The 18,253-nt window shown below is 39.4% G+C and overlaps 1 protein-coding gene across 15 annotated transcripts in view; it reads right to left on the bottom strand.

Moving 5' to 3' along the window:
* Positions 1 to 18,253, bottom strand: part of EBF1 (EBF transcription factor 1) — a 393,004-nt gene that overhangs the window by 30,678 nt on the left and 344,073 nt on the right. For all 15 annotated transcript variants that reach the window (XM_072824327.1, XM_072824319.1, XM_072824323.1 and 12 more), the window contains one exon: positions 2,897 to 2,985. In XM_072824327.1, coding sequence (XP_072680428.1) covers positions 2,897 to 2,985 — 89 coding nt within the window. The remainder of the gene's footprint in view (positions 1 to 2,896; positions 2,986 to 18,253) is intronic.

The raw sequence follows: 18,253 nt of genomic DNA, 5'->3' as shown, positions 1-18,253 counted from the left end.
TCTGCTTGGTCTTTGGAGCAGTTTCATTTGACAGAATATGTGGGTGGTTGTATGAATCTAGCTTTGTCTATTCACAAACACATGGGTTTAATAAAGTGCAGTTTGTTTTTTAAGGTGTGTGGTCCATGGCTCACTGAAACACTCCTGTTTGACAAACACTGACCATGATTCTAAGAAAGGTGGAGCCCATTTTTATCCTCCTAACAATGGACAGCAGGAGTATAAATCTCCCAAGTCCACAGGAATACCTCAAGCTGGCTCCATCCGCCACTTCCTGACCCTGCTCTTGAACTCTCACTCCACCTTAATGCTGCGAGCCAGGCGGACAGGCACTCTGATCTGAGTCACACAGCGAGCTTCCTGGGGTGGGCTCCGGCCAGAGCCCTTGCACAGTCCAGTGGCTGGTTGCAGGCTGCCGAGTGTTTCCTTAACACACAAATCCATTGTGTCCTGATTACTCCTCCCAAACCCGGGAAAAGAGGGCTGGGAATTTCACCATCAGGCCACCGGGGATGAAGTGACACGTGCCTGTGCTGTTTGCTCAACATTTCTGAACATGATGTGCAACTATAAAAATGTCTAAAAGTACACAAAACTCAGCCCTATATTCCTATTTCTCTTATTTCTTTATGAATAAGAAAACTTATTTCCTGGTTTCTTTAGACCTTAATTTTTAAATCAGATTTATCTTCTGGTTTTTTGATAAATATTTACAGAGAGGCAACTGCGAGCTAGAGCGCTGTGCTAGAGGGTGACCACAGGATTGCCTCTTTTTATCCTTACATGATCCCTGTGAAGTCAGCATGATTATTGTCCCCATTTTATAGATGAGAAACTGAGGCACCGAAGATAAATCACACATTCAACTGCTCACCAGGATTAGGATTTCCTGCTCTGCAGAGATTGGATGGAAGAGCCCTCAGAAGCAAGGATGCCTCTCTTACTCAGCTGGCAAATAATCGTAGCTACCTTCTGTTGAGTGCTAAATAAGTGGTTAAGATCACAATCAGAAAAAGTAGAAAATGTTTCCATCACCATTTGATAGAGAAGGAAATTGAGGCACAAAGAGGTAAAGAATTTTGGAGAAAAAAAAAGAATTTTGACCACAATTGCATGGCTAGTAAGTGCCTTTGATCTATCTGTTCTACCCCTACCAATCTGACTCTCCAGTTCCTTTAGCAGATTCTAGAGACATCAAATGCCCAATGTAAAGTGAAGACCATCCCCACATGGAAAGATTAAGAGAAATCTGGCATTGTGGCCATGCCTTCTTTGTACCACCGAGACACCCATGGCACTGACCATTGGGTGGACACACATCGATCACATCATTGTGCTATAAAATGACCAATTACAGTCCCATAGAAAATGCATGGGAGCTAGATTCTTGCTAGGCAGAGGGACTTAAAATAAATCTCTCCAAGGCACATCTACACTAGAGAAAGAGATTGCCATTCACTATCACTATGAGATTATTTCATTGCTTACCAAGAATAAGGCAGGGTGAAAGAGAAGGATGTGTAAGATGGAGGCCTGACACATCATATGATTTTTTCCTAAGGTGAAATGCTTTCAGTAAGTTTTTCCTGAAGTAAACAGCACCAGGCAGAAGGTCCTTGGAACCTGAAGGTTGAAACTGAAGCCTGTGTGTCTCTTGCCCCAGGTCTAGGTAGAGGGGCTGCTCTTGCTGGTCACAGGTCTTCCTCTCTTTAATCAGGGGTGTCCCTCTCCTCTCTTACTGGCTCCTTTCGTCTGTGCATCAGCTACGGGGACACCTTTCTCCTGAGGCCTGTATTGACAGGTGGCTCTGCTCCCCAGGGCACCAGGCACACAGGTAGGATTTGATGATAAACTGATCCCCAAAAGAAGTCGGCTGAGCATAAGTGTTTTACAAGAGAAACAGACCTAGAAATGCCATATCTCCAGTCTTACTCTGGCAAGGAGAGCATCCCTCATCTACTCATTCAATTTATCATAGTTTTCATTTGTGTAGTAAATGCAACTTCCTTTTACTGTCAGTAAATGGTGAGTGGTAGTTCCACTATATCTGTACTTTGAAATTCCTTAGCATTTAACTGTTAGTTAATATAGTAGAGACTCTGAGTCCTCCCAGAACTTTAGTTGTACTTTAAATGTACCTGTTACTTCCTGTTATGATTTAGTTATGTGCTGTGATCTCTCTGATACAAGGATATAGAGATGGAAATGCTGCCAACAGTGCCAAGAGGTATGGAACAGCAGACAATAAATGCGAACTTCCTACTTTCTGTATTGGCAACTAACAACATGTTGCTGCATGACATATATTACTCTGTCTTGAATTTTTGTTTGATTTCTCACATGTTTGTGCCCTATTTTCCAGCTAAGGAGGATGCCCCTGGTGGTAAGAGGCTCTGTCTTACTTGTCCAGATGCAACATCTACCAATATGTTTCTTTTGAGCTCTAGCTACACCAGGGATAAGTATAAATCCTCATAGGTAGAAAGTCAGTGTTCTTTTTCCTCTTGAGAGTTGGTGTGATGCAGTGATTAATAACCTGGACTTTGAAGCCAGGCTATAGAGGTTTGATTCTCAGTTTAGCAATTCACATGCTATGTGGCCTTAGGCAAATGATTTAACCTCTCTTTGCTTTATTATTTTCTTGGTAGTAGTACCAACCTCAGAGAGTTTTTGAAAGGAAGAAATGACATAATATATGCAAAAGTAAGTATAACACTCCCTGGCACATAAATGCTTGCTACCTTTAATATTGTTTGCCTTATAGTACCAAACGCACAAAGGACACAAACATTGAGTTGTTTATCTAGGAACTAATTTTTATCAATGGCAAAGTTTTCTGCTAATTCCCTAAATCCAAGTGTCCAGAGACCATAACCCCAAAAAGAAGTATCCTGACCTTTGGCAAACGCTCAGGGTCACCAGGGTGCCGAGGAATGACCTTCTGTAACCTCTGGAAACCATAATCGATGGTGGGTTCGTTGAGCGCTGCAATGAAAAAGTCACATGATTAGAATAATTTCAGGAAATAAAACAGAACATAACACTGATGGTATGAAAATAACTGGAAGTCCAAAGTTTAATTTGTACTTTTGAATTAGATCATGAGGTGATCAGATGCACAATACGCTTGCTGAACATTCCCACCATCTACTTCTGCTATTTACCATGGTAGGCAGTGACACACTCAAAAGAACATTAATAGCAGGTCCTGAACTCTGCTGTTCTGGCCAAATTCTATATTCCTTACATAATCAAAATGAGAAAGTAAAATGGCATTTGATGTGAAGTTTTAGGATTCACTAGTTCGAAGCTCAGGTCAAAACACTCAAGGGCTTGTCTGCAGTTATCTATAGATTACAAACAGCAGGAGAACAAGGACTTGCTTCACTGAAAAATCTCTAGTGGACCTCAGCAGATATACCTCAGGCCTCCATGGCAATTAAGCCTGCAAGAATGTGGTCAGGAGCAGGGAGACAGGATCTTCTTGGCATAGAAAGCGTGTTCTACCCTTTGATAGAGCCTGCAAGGTGATAGGTGTTGAAAATGCCCTTGATACAACACCCTCACATCTAAAATGACAGACTCATTCACCAACATCAATATTATCTCAGGAAGAAGATCAGCCTCTGTAGAGCACTAGCTTAGAACAGCTGGGTCTCCAAGAAAAATTTTTAAAAAGACTAGAAGAGTAAACTTGTAATAATATTTGGAGACAATGGGCTTTATTGTACCCATACTGTCTATACCCTCCTCAAAGCATCCTTGAGTTAAATGTGATACAAAGTAGACTCTGGTCTAGAATTTTCCAAATTTCTTCCTAAGATATGAAATATCAAGCCTTCCTCATCTGACCAGGAAAAGATGGCAGCTCTGTCCTCTACCCACGTCCTCTGTATCCCCTAAGTAATAGGAGGGTGTGTGGGGGGGTATTTTTCCTTCTTTTCTCTTTTAGTGTAACTAACGTTTTCAACCACATATTTTCTCCCATGCAGAGTAAAAAGACAGTTTTTGTAGTTCTGACATTTAGCTATACATTAGAAAACAAGTTGCCACATGCTTTACTTAAAATGCATTTCCATTAACCTAAATTTTAAAAGTAAGATTCATACTACTACTAACTTTAAAAAACTGTATTAAATTCAAATAGGTCCCAAGGCTAATGGAAGCAATTTGTATACCAACCCAAACTGACTGGCCCACTTTTCAAAATACAGGTATGATAATCTTGTGGTTTTAAAAGGACATTTAAATTGAAAGACTGTGAATTTAGTACATAATTATACCAATAGAACCCTTTAACTTGTCAACTTGTAAATCTAAAAGGCTATCAATCATTTCTAAAGAGGAAATAAACCTTAAAATTCCTTGATTGACAGTGCTTACTTTTTATGTAAGGGAAAAAAAAGCTGCGTAAAGTGGCCAGAAATCCATTTACAAAAGTACATTGTTTTACATAGGTGAGTAAAAAGCCAATAATTACACCTCCAAAAGACACATAAATCAGAGTAAGTACTTTTTCTTCACTTGTATATTTTAAGTTGGAGTGAACTTCAGGTAACTTTTTATTGAAAAGATTTTTTCCCAAATGTGATGCTTATTGAAGTTGTTAATAGAGTAGCATTTTCATTTAAGACAATGTAATCATTTTTGCAAATATGAGATTTAGCCATCTTCTCCCTCCTTCCCCCGCTTCCAAACAGTAAACTTTCAACCTGTCTCTTGTGGAAATTAACTAAAATTATACCCAGGTGTACCAAATCTCTCTATCTATACTAGTATATGAGTTAAGGCACAATATTTATTATTCCTCCCATTTTATGAATTACTTTCTAAACCCTTGAGAAGAATTCTTTTTTCAAATTAGACGTGTAGAGAAAAAGCCATAGAACTCTTTATGCAGGGAAGCTGTTACTCGTAAAATCCACAGTATTTAATCAAGAAATGCATGGAAGGGACAGGAATGGGCACCTAGGTTTAAGTTATATATCACATCCATCCCCCACCCATAATACTAATTACCATCAAAGATATTTAACCATAAAAATAGCTTTAGACAATTAAATGCATCATTTTAATATCTGAAGACATAATTCAGCATCCTGAAAATTCTAATTCTTGGTTTTATTTTTCATTCTAAGCCACCAATAAAACTTGAATTGTTAATCTGCTCATTCAGTTGTTTGCATAATGAATTAATTCCTACTGTGTCAAGAAACCCATAGTTGTTAAATGAATGTCTGACATGTATGGGGAGGATGTGTTTCTCTGTCCACCAGCCAACGCACAACAGAATGACCAACACTTACTATCTGCAATTAAAAGAACCAATTCAAATATTATATGGAACTAATAGCTAAAGAGCTGAGGAGAAGTCATTCTGCTGCCACAAAGAGTAATTGAGTTAGATATATTAAACCCATTATTCAAAGGAAAATAAGCATCTACTCTATGGAAAGTATACCATGTGAGGGGAAATATTTTGGATAGTAAGACAAAGGCTTTTAATTTATTTCCCATGCCTTTATGATTTGCTTTACACTCATATTTTTAAATATAATAACCTGCCCTTAATTCAGATACTGAATACTACAATGGCATGGTCCAGTGCTATCGACAAAGATAACACACACCAAAAAAATGCAAGACAAAGCTCATTGTCTTAAATCCACAGGTGCCTGATGATTTCTTTGATTGCACTGACTAGGGGAAAAATAACTGATTTCTCAGTGAGAGGGTCCATCAGATAAAGGCTATTAATTAAAAAACAAAAAACAAAAGAACTGAAAACAGATTGAATGTTTAGGGAGCAGGATGGTTAAATCATGGCATACCAATGAATGGAATATGATGCAGTCCTCAAAAGCAATGCCGTAGGAAAAAATATTGCTTGATATATAATATATTCCTAGGTTATCAAGCAGATTCCAGGAACATATGTACAATATGGTTACTTTTATAAAATGAATGTACATAGAATTTTTTAAAAAAAGCATCTGTGTAGAGACTGCCTAACAGTAGTTATTTCTAAAAAGTGAATTTTAAAGTGCTTTTCTTCCTTCTCTTTGCTCTGTGCATTCTCCAAGTTTTCCACAATGAACATATATTACTTTTATAATCGGAGAAAAAGGTTAAGAGCAAGAGATTGTTGCTGAGATGGAATTTGACCTCCTTGTATAAAGTAATGACATAAGAAACTATGCCTTAAAAGGGGTCTGTATACCCTTTAATAACCTTGCATAGGTTATTACAGACCATAAGAAAAATAAGTAGTATACTTTTGGCCAGTTGTATAAATATGTGACTATTCATAAACTCTCTGAAAATCAACAGAGAGGGTAACGAGGAGGAATCATAAAGAATGGTATATTTATTTCATCAGTGGGGGTAGTCGTACCTTAGGGACATACGTCTACTCTGCAAGAATGTAATATAAAGTTAATCCTTCAACAAAGTGACCTCATTGTATTCAAGCACGGGACTCAGGAGGCACCAGTAGAAATGGGACTAATCAATTTTTCCCCCTAAAACTTGGGACAATTCTGGGAATCTAGTAGAGAAAGAAAAAAAAACTTAATTGGGCATAATTAACCACAAATAACGAAGCATGAGCATCTTAGGTTGAAAAAAGAAAAGCAGATGAAGCTATAGACTGCAAAAGGAATGCAAGGATGAGAGAGCATTATGTGACCCTGCTTCCAGACACCTGTTCCACAGTCTCTGAAGAGGGCTGCAGAGGTCATCCTAAACCAGGCAGGGACAGTAGCAGAATAAAGGAAGCTCAGAACTTTAGAAAAATCTGTACTCCCAAATTTTAAAAGGCCTAATTTTTAAATCATTGCAATAGAATGGGAGCAATGTAGGCATTTGAAAAATTTGACAAGATAATAAATTCTCCATTGATTCAATGATCATTTTTAGTGCCTACCATATGTCCAGACGGCATTTGTAGGAATTAACTGTTTTGTATCACAACACCAAAAGCCATTGAAAATAAACTTCCTGAAAGGTATATGTAATCCAACTCCAAAAGATGGACGAACTACCCTGTTGAGTTGGAACGCAGCTCCAACTTTCACACCCAGGCTTCCCTCCATTCAGAAGTCCACCCTCTTGCCTTCCCGAGGCTCAGACGGTAGATTACCACCCTGCTCCTGTTTCACATGAAGCCTTTGCTTAGGGTCACACTACACTTTGTAGGAGACACGGATTTAAGGCAATCAGATTATTGAGGAGCCACACATTTGAATTCCAGATGTTTCCAACTGTCCTGTTTAAACTTGGAGATAGATAACATGTTAGCTGTTAGCTGAGTAAGCTCTGTAGGACCCTATGGAGCTGTGTATATATGCTACAGTAAGTCTGAAGCTCTCCTATAAATGCATAGAAAGCAAGATCAAATGCTTCTACACAGGAAAGTAAGTTTTCAGGGCAGACGTATCAGCTGAGATTTCAGAACAGTCCTCTCACCAATAGCTAGGATACGATACTAGTGAGTGGAGAGTGGTAGACAGCACGTGATCTATGCATGGAGTTGGAATTTCAGGGGCATCAAAGTCATTACTTTTCAAAGAGTAGAAGTTAATTACATGGTTAAAAAAAAATCAAGGTTGCCTGGGTGGCTTAGTTGGCGAAGCGTCAGATTCTTGATTTCGGCCTAAGTCATGATCTCAGAGTCTGAGTTAGAGCTCCATGTCCGGTTCTGTGCTCAGCCAGGCGTCTGCTTAAGATTCTCTCTGTCCCTCTCCCTCTGTCCTTCTCCCTCCGTCCTTCTCCCTCCCTCATGATCTCACGTGCTCACTTGCACTCTCTCTTACTCTAGCTCTCTGAAACAAACAAATAAATAAATAAATAAACAAACAAATAAATTAAATCTTTTAAAAAAGAAAATCAAACCCCTATATATGGCCTTGTGTTGGACATGCTTATAAATGGCTTTGGGTACTTTCCCAATCTCACAATTTCAGACTCCTCCAAAGGAAACCAGTAACTTTCTATGCAAAACCAATCTAGGCAGAGCCCTTCTGTGGGCTTCAACAGAGGTCCTGGCCAAGACAGATAAACTCTGGTTTTCCAAAACTGTTGTTTCCAGTGTCCAAATGATCATGCAGCATGAAATGCTACATGCAAAGAACATTTAAAATAATACAACTCGATTTTACGCACTAGTACTAATGACAAGATTACAAAATCCGTTCAAAACATCTGGTAATGAGCAAATTCTAACTAAACATACATGCGATTTGTGGCCTTTTCATGCCGTTAGTCTTTTTCTTTCTTTCTTTCTTTTATCCATTTCACAAACACATCGAATAAGGAAATTCTCTTAAGGGGATTAATTTGTGAATCAAAATCATATAGTCAAGAAGGATGCCTCCTCAGTTATGAAAATTGATTTTTCTCTTTTCAGAGTTTCTTTTTAGAGAAATCACTCCTCTGTCCTCCTTAACTTCTCGGAAACAATGGAAATGGGGGGCTGGAGAGCTGTGATCCCAAACAGCACAGGAAAAGCACTTTCGGTGCCATTCCAGTGTTAGCGCACAGAGTTCCTCTGCTTTTATAGCTCAGCGACTCACTGCAGCGCTTTAACATATTTCTGGGGTTTTAATTTCCTTTTTTTAATGGTTGTGTGACATGATGTCATTTTGACTGGAAATAAAAAGAAATGCAGATATTAGGAAGGTAATATTTATATTCTATTGCCATTTAATGTCCAAACAAATATCTAGACTCTATGCCAAGTAATAAATAAAACCTCATAGCAGAGGCAATGATAAAACCAGCACCTGGGTCTCCAAGCTTCCCTGGTGACTACTCTATATTTGAACTAAAGGAGTAACAGCGGAGCATTTCCCTTCAAGGCAGATCCATTCTGGGCATGAGAGTTATTACATATGTGTTAGGCGAGCCTTTTTGTTCCATAATGGCCCCATTTTTCCCTCAGTCACTAAATTAACAACCAGAGGTACACAATAAAACAGCAAGTTATCTTCACAAACCTATCTTTAAGACTGACTTTAAAATATATAAACCGAAAAATCAACCAGAAACCTAATCAAGAGCCAGAAATATGGTTAATGAAGAAATTTGTTGCATTTCCAGGCACTTAGATATTTCACTATCTTCCTAGATGTTTCGTGCATTAGTGACATTCTGGTCCGTCGTCTCTTCTGTGGAAGGGATGGTCTCCCTACAAAACCAAAAACCATACCTTTTGCAAGCAAAGCCGGCTTTCAAGGTGAAATGCTTGTGCAGCTCAGTGCCTGGCCTCAGGAGCCAGTGAGGTTCAGGACAGGTTTGGGAAGAGGCTCACTGAGCTGCAGAGAGCTGTAGCTGAACCAGAAGGGTGTCAGGATGAAGCCAACGTGGGCAGAATTTACCAAAATAGGAGCCAAAAGAAAATTTCTAATCTGAATTTGAGCGTGCCCTGACTTCTTATTTGTAGCCTTCCAACTTCTGTATGTGTGGCAACAACCCTGAGATTCAAAAATCAAGTGAAGGAGTGACTACTGCTGTCTACTAAAGATGCATCAGAGGTACTCGTTGGCTTATGTGACTGAGTCCTCATTACAAAGTCCACAAGGAGCAGAGCTGGGGAGCAGGCGAGGTATAGACTGAGGAGGGAAAGTGAGAGGGAAAGGGGATCAGAACCCAGGATGTTGAAGCACGGAGGCTCTTGGAGAAAAAGATGAAAGACCGTCAGGACTGTCAGTTGGAATGCAAAGAATCTGTGTACATTTGGAAATTAATAACTCTACAAGAAGCAAAAGCAATCAAGAGCAGGAGAAAGAGTCAAGAGTGACTTGCTTTTGTTTTTTAAAATAGAAGCAACTTTACTGTTTCTCTAAATCTAAAACAAATACAGGGACCCCTGGGTTGCTCAGCAGTTAACTGTCTGCCTTCTGCCCAGGGCGTGATCCTAGAGTCCCGGGATCAAGTCCCACATCGGGGTCCCTGCATGAAGCCTGCTTCTCTCTTTGCCTGTGTGTCTCTGCCTCTCTCTCTCTGTGTGTCTCTCATGAATAAATAAATAAGATCTTTAAAAAAAAATAAAACAAATACATTCTTATTGTCTAAAAAAATACAAAAGAGATACAAAGAAGAGGATAAAGGCCCCATTATAACCCTATTCATAAACAGTCATCATTTATATTAGTTATATGCTTTCGGACATTTTCACAATACTGTTTTATATAAATATAAATGATGTACATATTTATATCACTTTCATTCTTTTTAAGGGTTGCAGCATATTGCATTATATGGATGGTCATTATTTACGTAACAAATTCCCTGTTAATGGGGATGTATGCCTTCTTTCCCTGGTTATAAATTTATATAAATTTATATAAATTTTCACTGGTTTAAGAAGTGCTATAATGAACAACACTCAGGAGAAATTCTTGGATAAAAGAATATGTACAATTCAAGTCTTTTGACACATACACTTTCTAAGTATCCTTTACCAAATGTATACCAGTTTATACTTTGACAAGTTACAACTAATTTTTAAGATTTTTGCATCTGAAACCTCACGTATTCTCTAAGTTATAAGGACCTCTGAAGACTTTTAATAGATGCTAACAATCATGATGATTCCTTGTTGAGGTGTCATTTTAAACACACCCTAAGGTCACATAAGACCCTTTTCCCAGGAACATCAAGTGCTTTATAGACATTATCTCAGTGACTCCTCCACATTATCTTAGTGATTCCTCCTGACATACATGTCAAAAATCATTACTCTCAATTCCAAGGTGAGAAACTGAGGCACAGACAGTGCTGGCTGTACAAATCAGAACAAAAGCCTCAGTGCTTTACTTACTCTTTCAGGATGACTACCTTATTTTAATATTGATGAATCCCAATTTGAAACATATTGACCAGTCCTGGTAGCAAATCAATTAAATGGCTCCTTTTCACTAAGCATCTGTGAAACAGAAATCCACCTGAGGAAGAATTCTTGTGCCTAGACTCCTGATGTTGTACAAGCAAACAAATCACGTTTTTTCACTTAAAGCTCACCGTCAACAAACACAAAGCTTTTGTGGGGAGGCCACCCTGCTATCTTAAACTTTCCCCACAAATGATCACGAAACTGTGTTTTCTGTCAGGTTTGAATTGGGCTCTCAAAGGCTGATTTGTCTTTTGGGGAAAAGAGAACACAGAATGCTGTTGAGATACATTAAACCCACTTATTTCATATCACAACCAGTTGGTATTTTCTAGATGATCATTGGTGAGAAGTCACTGGCAGAAGTAGAGCATCTCTTCATAAACAGACCCTTTCTTGCCCTGGAGGGTTACACTCTATCTAAAATGGGAAGTAGGTGAACGTACAATAATTAGGGAAAACTGTACTGCTCTCTAATTGTAATAAAGTTGATGAGAAAAGTTGCCCCTGTTACTGCCTATCATGTGCTCTGAACAGCTTGGCCTTTCAAGAGCCTTAATTTAGATTTCCAAATTTGATACAAGTTTAAAACTAAAATTAAATCCCTCAAGCAAACAGAAGCTTAAAGATCTTCGTGTGTGTGTGTGTGTGTGTGTGTGTGTGTGTGTGTGTGTTTTGTTTTGGGGTTGATTTTTTTTTTTTTTTTTGGCCTTTCAATCTTTTTCACTTTAGAATTTTTTTTTAATTGGATTCACTTATGATTAGGTCTCAAAGCCAGACTTGCTCACTTGAAGTAGAAGAGGAGGATGATTTTCTCTGTGTAATGGATGATGATGTTTAAGTACTGAAAGCCAACACAGTCTGTCTTTCTTAGCATTTAAGGATAAATCCATAATTTTCTTCCCGACTGGCATATCTTCTGATATAACGAGAGTAATATTCCTTCTATAATTGTTCTTCAGATTTCTTCCCAAAGAGTTTTGACAATAACTGTTATCAAGGGGGTAAAATCACCCAGCCTGTCTGATAAACATGTTTTCTTACGTTCCCACCCCAGCGAGTGCTTGACACCGTACTTTTATCATCCAGTGTGTGTTCAGAATGAGCTTAGAACAGCAATTGCCGGGAATAGGCAGGCGATAAACCGCATTGATTTAACACATCTTGTTTTCAATCATGCTTGGATTTTCTGAGCACGCATTTTTCCTGTACTCTGGCTTGTAGCTTTTATCTGACGAGCTGATCCCTTTTCACTGGAAAATGAAAAGGTCGCACAATAAGACACGGTTTACTGGAACTTGAACACGCACCAGGGAAAGTATTTTAGATAAATACTGTCAGACATAGTGGAGCTGAATTTCAACAACACAATTGCTAAACAACAATACTTATTACTCTCCTAGAACAAGCTACTGGTAACTTATGGCTCTCAGCAGGGAACAGCACCGAGTCCAGACTCCAAAGCTAAGAAACCCTTCCTTCACCAAGCCCTGCACTAACCAAGCACAGAGTTCTGGGCTGAGGTCCTACTTGTGATTGTTAATATCACGGTTTTATGAGACAACTCGAAAAACTACTCCCACTGTTCACAGAGCTGTTTCCTCTAAGCCAGTGGACAGGTTTCAGAAGAGCTGGATAATGAAGTTATAGCAGGGCTCTGTAGACAGATTGAGAGGGGGAAAGAGTCCCAAGAAAAGCAAACTAAAAATGACTCCAAATAATCCATTAATTCCACTAATAAGACAGGAAAGTACTTGTAACTGAGATGAGGGATTAGAGGATTAACTGATTATTTTGTAATATTTCAATAAATCAAAGAGCACTCATCCCAAATATGTTATGTAGAGAGCTACAATGGCTTTGCAGATAAGCCTAGACATTATTTTGCGCCTAAACTCCAGGAAATCAGCCTTTTTCAGTATTGACCCAACCTACATGATCATTATTGCTGCATATCATTAGCTTTAGACTCAGCCAGGAAGCCTACTCCACCTGAACAGGAGTCAGAACCCTTTTCTTTTTAAGCCTTAACACACATCCTCATTGTCCCTTTATTCATTATCTACTCCAAAGCTTAAAATGAAAGGTGTTGTCCAACCATCTTGTATACCTGGGTAATCAACCAAGAGAGGTCTGAGGAGAAACTGTTAAAGTAGAGCATTCCAAGATCATTGGCGTAAATAGCAAACACAACTTTAGGAGACTCATGAATGCCTTAATCCAATCCAATACCTTTTTTTATCTCACTCAGCAAACCCAAACATCTGAGCACACAAAGAGAATAAGGGATGTTGGCAAATCTGATTAACTTAGCTTATCATGAGAAGCTTACCTAATCACGAGAGGCATACAAGAGAGTAGGGGACATTCAATTCCAGATTAGAGTCAACTCAGGCCTAAGAATAGTGTAGAATTCCAGGTGCCCAAGGCAAAAGTTATGATGCCAAGTTTACCTTCAGATCTGAATAATTCCTGTTAGAATAGCAGGGATGAGGATGAGGGAATTTCTGTAGCTCTTAATATTTTTCATGCCTCCAATTTTGACACCTGTCTTTTAAGGAGTAGATGGAACCAGGTTGGCCACTTACTGGTCACCCCAATGAGGTTCTACTGCTTCCAACCTGCCCGAGACTTGGACTTGTAGATCACAAAGGAATGGGGCTTCTTGACCCAAATATTGACAAAATACATCTGTATATGTAACCAGAATTTAATCTTCTTTGGATGCTGGTGGTCTTAATACTGGTCCCTGATGACTTACAATCAATAGATGTTTAGTTAAGCAATTCACTTGTTTTGGAGTAACAGTTATTCTGTGGGCAATGGGTATGTGGCCACTTCCGCAATAACCCCACGTCTCCTGACAGAGTGAACATTACAATCACACATTTGTTGCTATTAGCTCATGAGATGCTGGAAACCAATTTTGAAAAGCAAGTAATAAAGCACCACATAAAAAATAATGGTGTAATTACTTCTTGGTCAGGTTAAACCTACTGTGACGATAAAAACCAAAGGGAGCAGCAAGCATCATAAGTGGGTTTGCTGTAAATTTGACACTGGTTCTGACCTTCAGAAAGGAAAAGCCTTGAACCCACCCACCTAAGCCAGGTGCACAGAAGACTGTTGTATGTCTTTTTCAAGTCTCTGTTTGAAAGCCTATGCCAACTCTTTTTTTTTTTCTTTCAAAGCCTATGTCAACTCTTAAGAGCTAAAAAGAATGAACCAGTCACCAAATTATTGACCCAAAGCCTTCCAGAGTCCTACTTGAATTCAGGTCCCAAAGAGAAGGGATCTAGAGACTGCATCAGAGAGCAATCACCATGGTGGTAGGATTTGTTCTCTAAAAATAGAGGGAAAAGAAGGAAGTGGGAGTCTAATTGTAACATGGGCCACACTGTCCAGGAGGTAAAGGAAACACTGGCTATTGCTGGTGGGCCAAGCATAAACAGAAGAAACAAACCAGCCTCCACTTGTAAGCTGTGATCTTTTTTTACTTCTCTTCCTAAGTGCTTGAAGGCTTCCCTAATCCACATGAATACCAAGGGCAAGAGGGAGTTGGGGGTGGGAGAGAGGCTTAGTCAAAGCTATGCCAAGAACTCTTAAGGATAGTATGGCACAGTCCATATTTAAGGATGTCATGATTGTTTCCATTAGCAAGTGTGGCTTTTGATGATTTTCAGCTCTTGGGAAGACATTTAATTAATATCTCTGTTTAGCCCTTCTAAGAGCTGCAAATGGTTCTCTTAGAATATGTGCGTCATGAATAGACTTTATGACAATATGCTGTTAGAGAACAGCATTAGTCTGCTGATAGAGCAATAGTAGACTAATTTTTACTAACAGAAGTGACTTTGATAGGTTAAATCCTCGAGGACAGAAATGGAAATATGCTATACACTCATGGTGGTTAGAAATTGGGACAGCTTTTGGGGTGCCAAATTGGCTGTGGGTGGAGAGGAAAAAGGACCAAGTGCAGAGACTAAGTCATCACTGAATTCGGAAACATCCCCAAAGTAGACCTGGTAGCCACACAATCGACTTCTAACAAGTCTATTTTTCCAAGTGGGCACAGGCTCACACCAGGCTTGTCAGCCTTCAGAAATGGCATCTTGTGTTTTAAGAAGACACATTCCTGCTCTGACTCCCCTGGACCTTCTTCTTCCTTCAAAGTAGAAGTAGATACTGAAATTCTCCAAACTGAATCACCCACTTCTCTCTAAATTGATGGGTGTAACGGAGCCTCTTAAAATGAATAATAAATGGGAACAAGGAAAAAGAGTGACCTGCCTTCCGTATTCTCTCTATATACTTTGCCTGTCCTATTGGAGGCCGGCAAATTTAGAGAAAATGAAAATACATATTGAACTCCATCTGCAGAATTCACTTTGCCTGAGGCCACTGTGTCAGATATCGTTGCTGGGTCTTTCAGAGGGTTGGGGCATATCTGCAGGGGCAGAGACTAAGCTTAATAAACCACTGACCTATTCCAAGATGGAAAATTTTTATGATTACATTGGGACAATAGACACTGTGACCCTTTAAGAACAAAATCAAACGTACTGGATTGCATTTTTCAAAAGCTACCAAAACAACTTTTAGGTAAGAATACATTCCTTTGAGTCTCCTTTCTAACTCTGCATTAACTTGATCTTGATACGGTCAGGAGAGGGGCACATCCATTCAATCAATTTCAGGACTTTAGTGCTGCAAAGATCTCTTCTTTTCCAGCAAACACAACCCAAGCTCAGAGACCATAAGTGGTCAATACAAGATCAGTTAACAGTTGAACCAGAATGAAAACTCAAATGTTGGAGCCCAATCAACCCTAGATCCCCTGCATCAGTCCTCCACGTAAGCTTGATTTAAAATAAAAAGTATTATTTATTGCGAAGTGATACTTGGCATTCTACTTTTGTTAACTTATTTTTTTCTTCAACACCCCAAGAGGAAGATATTCCTATTTCACAGATGAGAAAATAGAGGCTATTAATCTGGGGTGAGGGAAAAGAAGTGTGACTGAATTGCACCTATGGAAAAGGTGCCTGCCCTTCAGACAGCAAAATCTTCATCACAAGATCCATCTCTTAGATTACTGTCCATTTCAAATCCAAATGGCCCTGCCACCTTATCAAAGGAACACTGACCACAAGGAAGACCAATAAAGGTTCCCAAAAGATCCTGAAAGCATCATGGAGCATGTCCATGAAGTATCTACATTTTTTAAAACCATTACCAATCTCTCTTAAAGTCTGTTTTGTAAAACAAAACAAATCAACCCTGGGATTAAAAACAATACGCTGTGACTTGACCTACAATCTTGTAATGAAAATGTGATCGTAATGTAGCCCATAGTAACTGGTGCACAATTGGAATGTCCCAGAGATTGTGCTCAGCATTATATTATATATCATGAAGTCATAGCCATCCCTATGAAGACTGTGTTGTTGTCATCTCTGTTTTACAGCTAAGGGAAGTCCCCGAGGACCAGGACTCATACTCAGGCCTTCTGTCTCCAGTGCCCATCCACTTATTCACCCTTTACTCTGGACTGCCCCCATAGAAGCATTTAATACATCGAGAGAGATGATGTTGTTTCCCTTCATGGCAACATAAAAGAAAACAAACAATAAAAGATGCCTCCAGAGAAACTATCCAGCTTCGACTTGAAAATACAAATACATACCTACATATGCTGTATCAAGATTTGACATAAGTTTAAAACGGGAAAATTTTCCAAACTGAATCACACCAAGCCCCAAATCATTTTCTGTGAGGTGTATGGTGGTGATGTCACCCTTAGGAAAGATGAGAAGTGACAAACACTTCTCCATTACCACCTTCCAGCTTGTTTAACCTCACCTGGCAAGTTTTCCTTAATCAAGTAACTTGACAATTGTATGGAATCTTGAGGCAGCTCTGGGTAACACGGGTGGAATTGTGATATGCTTTCTTCATTAACTGTTCATACCCCAGAAATGAGAATAAACCCTCTCTTCCTGGGGAGTCTCTTAACTGAAAAAAAATCCTTATCTTAATTGAATGCACACATCAGTTAACCATCTTCGGATTCACAAACGATTAATGCCTCATTTTCAGAGAACGTCTTCCTCTTTCTGGTTTGTTGAAAGGCTGGAGCTCTCAGGGCTGTGCTTAGAGGAATGTGAGATTCAGCAGGAATATGGAGAGGACAGGGGAGAAGAAGGGAACACATTAAGCCTTCGTCTTCACAAGCAAACGAGCATTCTGGGGCTAAGCAGAGAGAACAGCCAGTAATGCTGTCCTTGCAAAACTGACATCCTCCCGTCCGTGCTCTGAGTTGATTGCAAGGGAATCACAAATAATGCCATTCTGCCCTCAGAATACCAGTTAAGCAGGCTTCAAATGTGCCTGTGGAGGGAAGGCAAGGCTTGCAAATAGAGTTTCATGGACGTAAAAGGACGGTATAATGGCAAGGGAGATGGGTGGAAGAACTAATTGCACATTTCTCTCCTGAAATATTTTGGCCTGTTTCAAAGTCCTACTTTTCTTTCTCTCTACAAAGCAGAAAGATCTTAGCAGGGGTTGAGGTATGCCCCCTGAAAACTCTTGTCAGGTTGCTCCCCATGGCATGGCAAGTCCCTGTGGAAGAGACATGAGATTGATAGCCTTTCTGTGCCAGGGGCAGCAAGTCTCTTGCGGGAGATATATGCCAACTGTACCTCTTACTGAGTGTGGAAGTCAGAAGGGTGTAAGACTGGGACTCTGATGATGAAGACATTTATAATTAGACTTTGTAAAAGATAGAAGCATACTGAATTTCTTATTGCATGGGAAATGATTTGGGCTTTATTGAACTTTTAAGAAAATTGCCACAAAAATATTAGAAACCTGAATCAGGAAGATCCATTTCCCAAAATATGCAATGCCATCTTTTTAGCCTGATTTTGCTTTTGAAATAAATTCAGAATCTGACTGTGTTCCCTTGGCCAAGATTCGGAAATCAGCTCTAACTAACTCAGAACACAGAAAAGAGATCTTTGACTCACCATAGCCCTGACCTTGGGCTTTGGTATTGAAGGCACCAAATCAGGTCATTTTGAATCCCAGACCAACCACCCTACAATGAAAACCACACTCAGTAGGACACAGTGTGAACGTGGGGTTCCAGTACACCTGCTCGTAGTAATGCCATTAGTTGTGACATAAGTCAATAAGCTCCCATAGAGTCTAGGATTTGGAGAAAACAAAATAACAGTATTACATGAGGGAGATAAACACACACTGAATAACAGCAGTTATGAGTTTCCTTTACGTGGCAGGAATATTTTCTTGGCTGTGGGATTTAGAATGTCAACGAGGGAAGCTGGGCATGCCAATTCT

The sequence above is a fragment of the Canis lupus genome, chromosome 4 (genome assembly GCF_048164855.1).
Source record: "Canis lupus baileyi chromosome 4, mCanLup2.hap1, whole genome shotgun sequence".
Classification (NCBI taxonomy): Eukaryota; Metazoa; Chordata; class Mammalia; order Carnivora; family Canidae; genus Canis; species Canis lupus.
The sequence above is the reverse complement of the archived record's forward strand: the minus strand, read 5'-3'. Positions and strand labels throughout refer to the sequence as shown.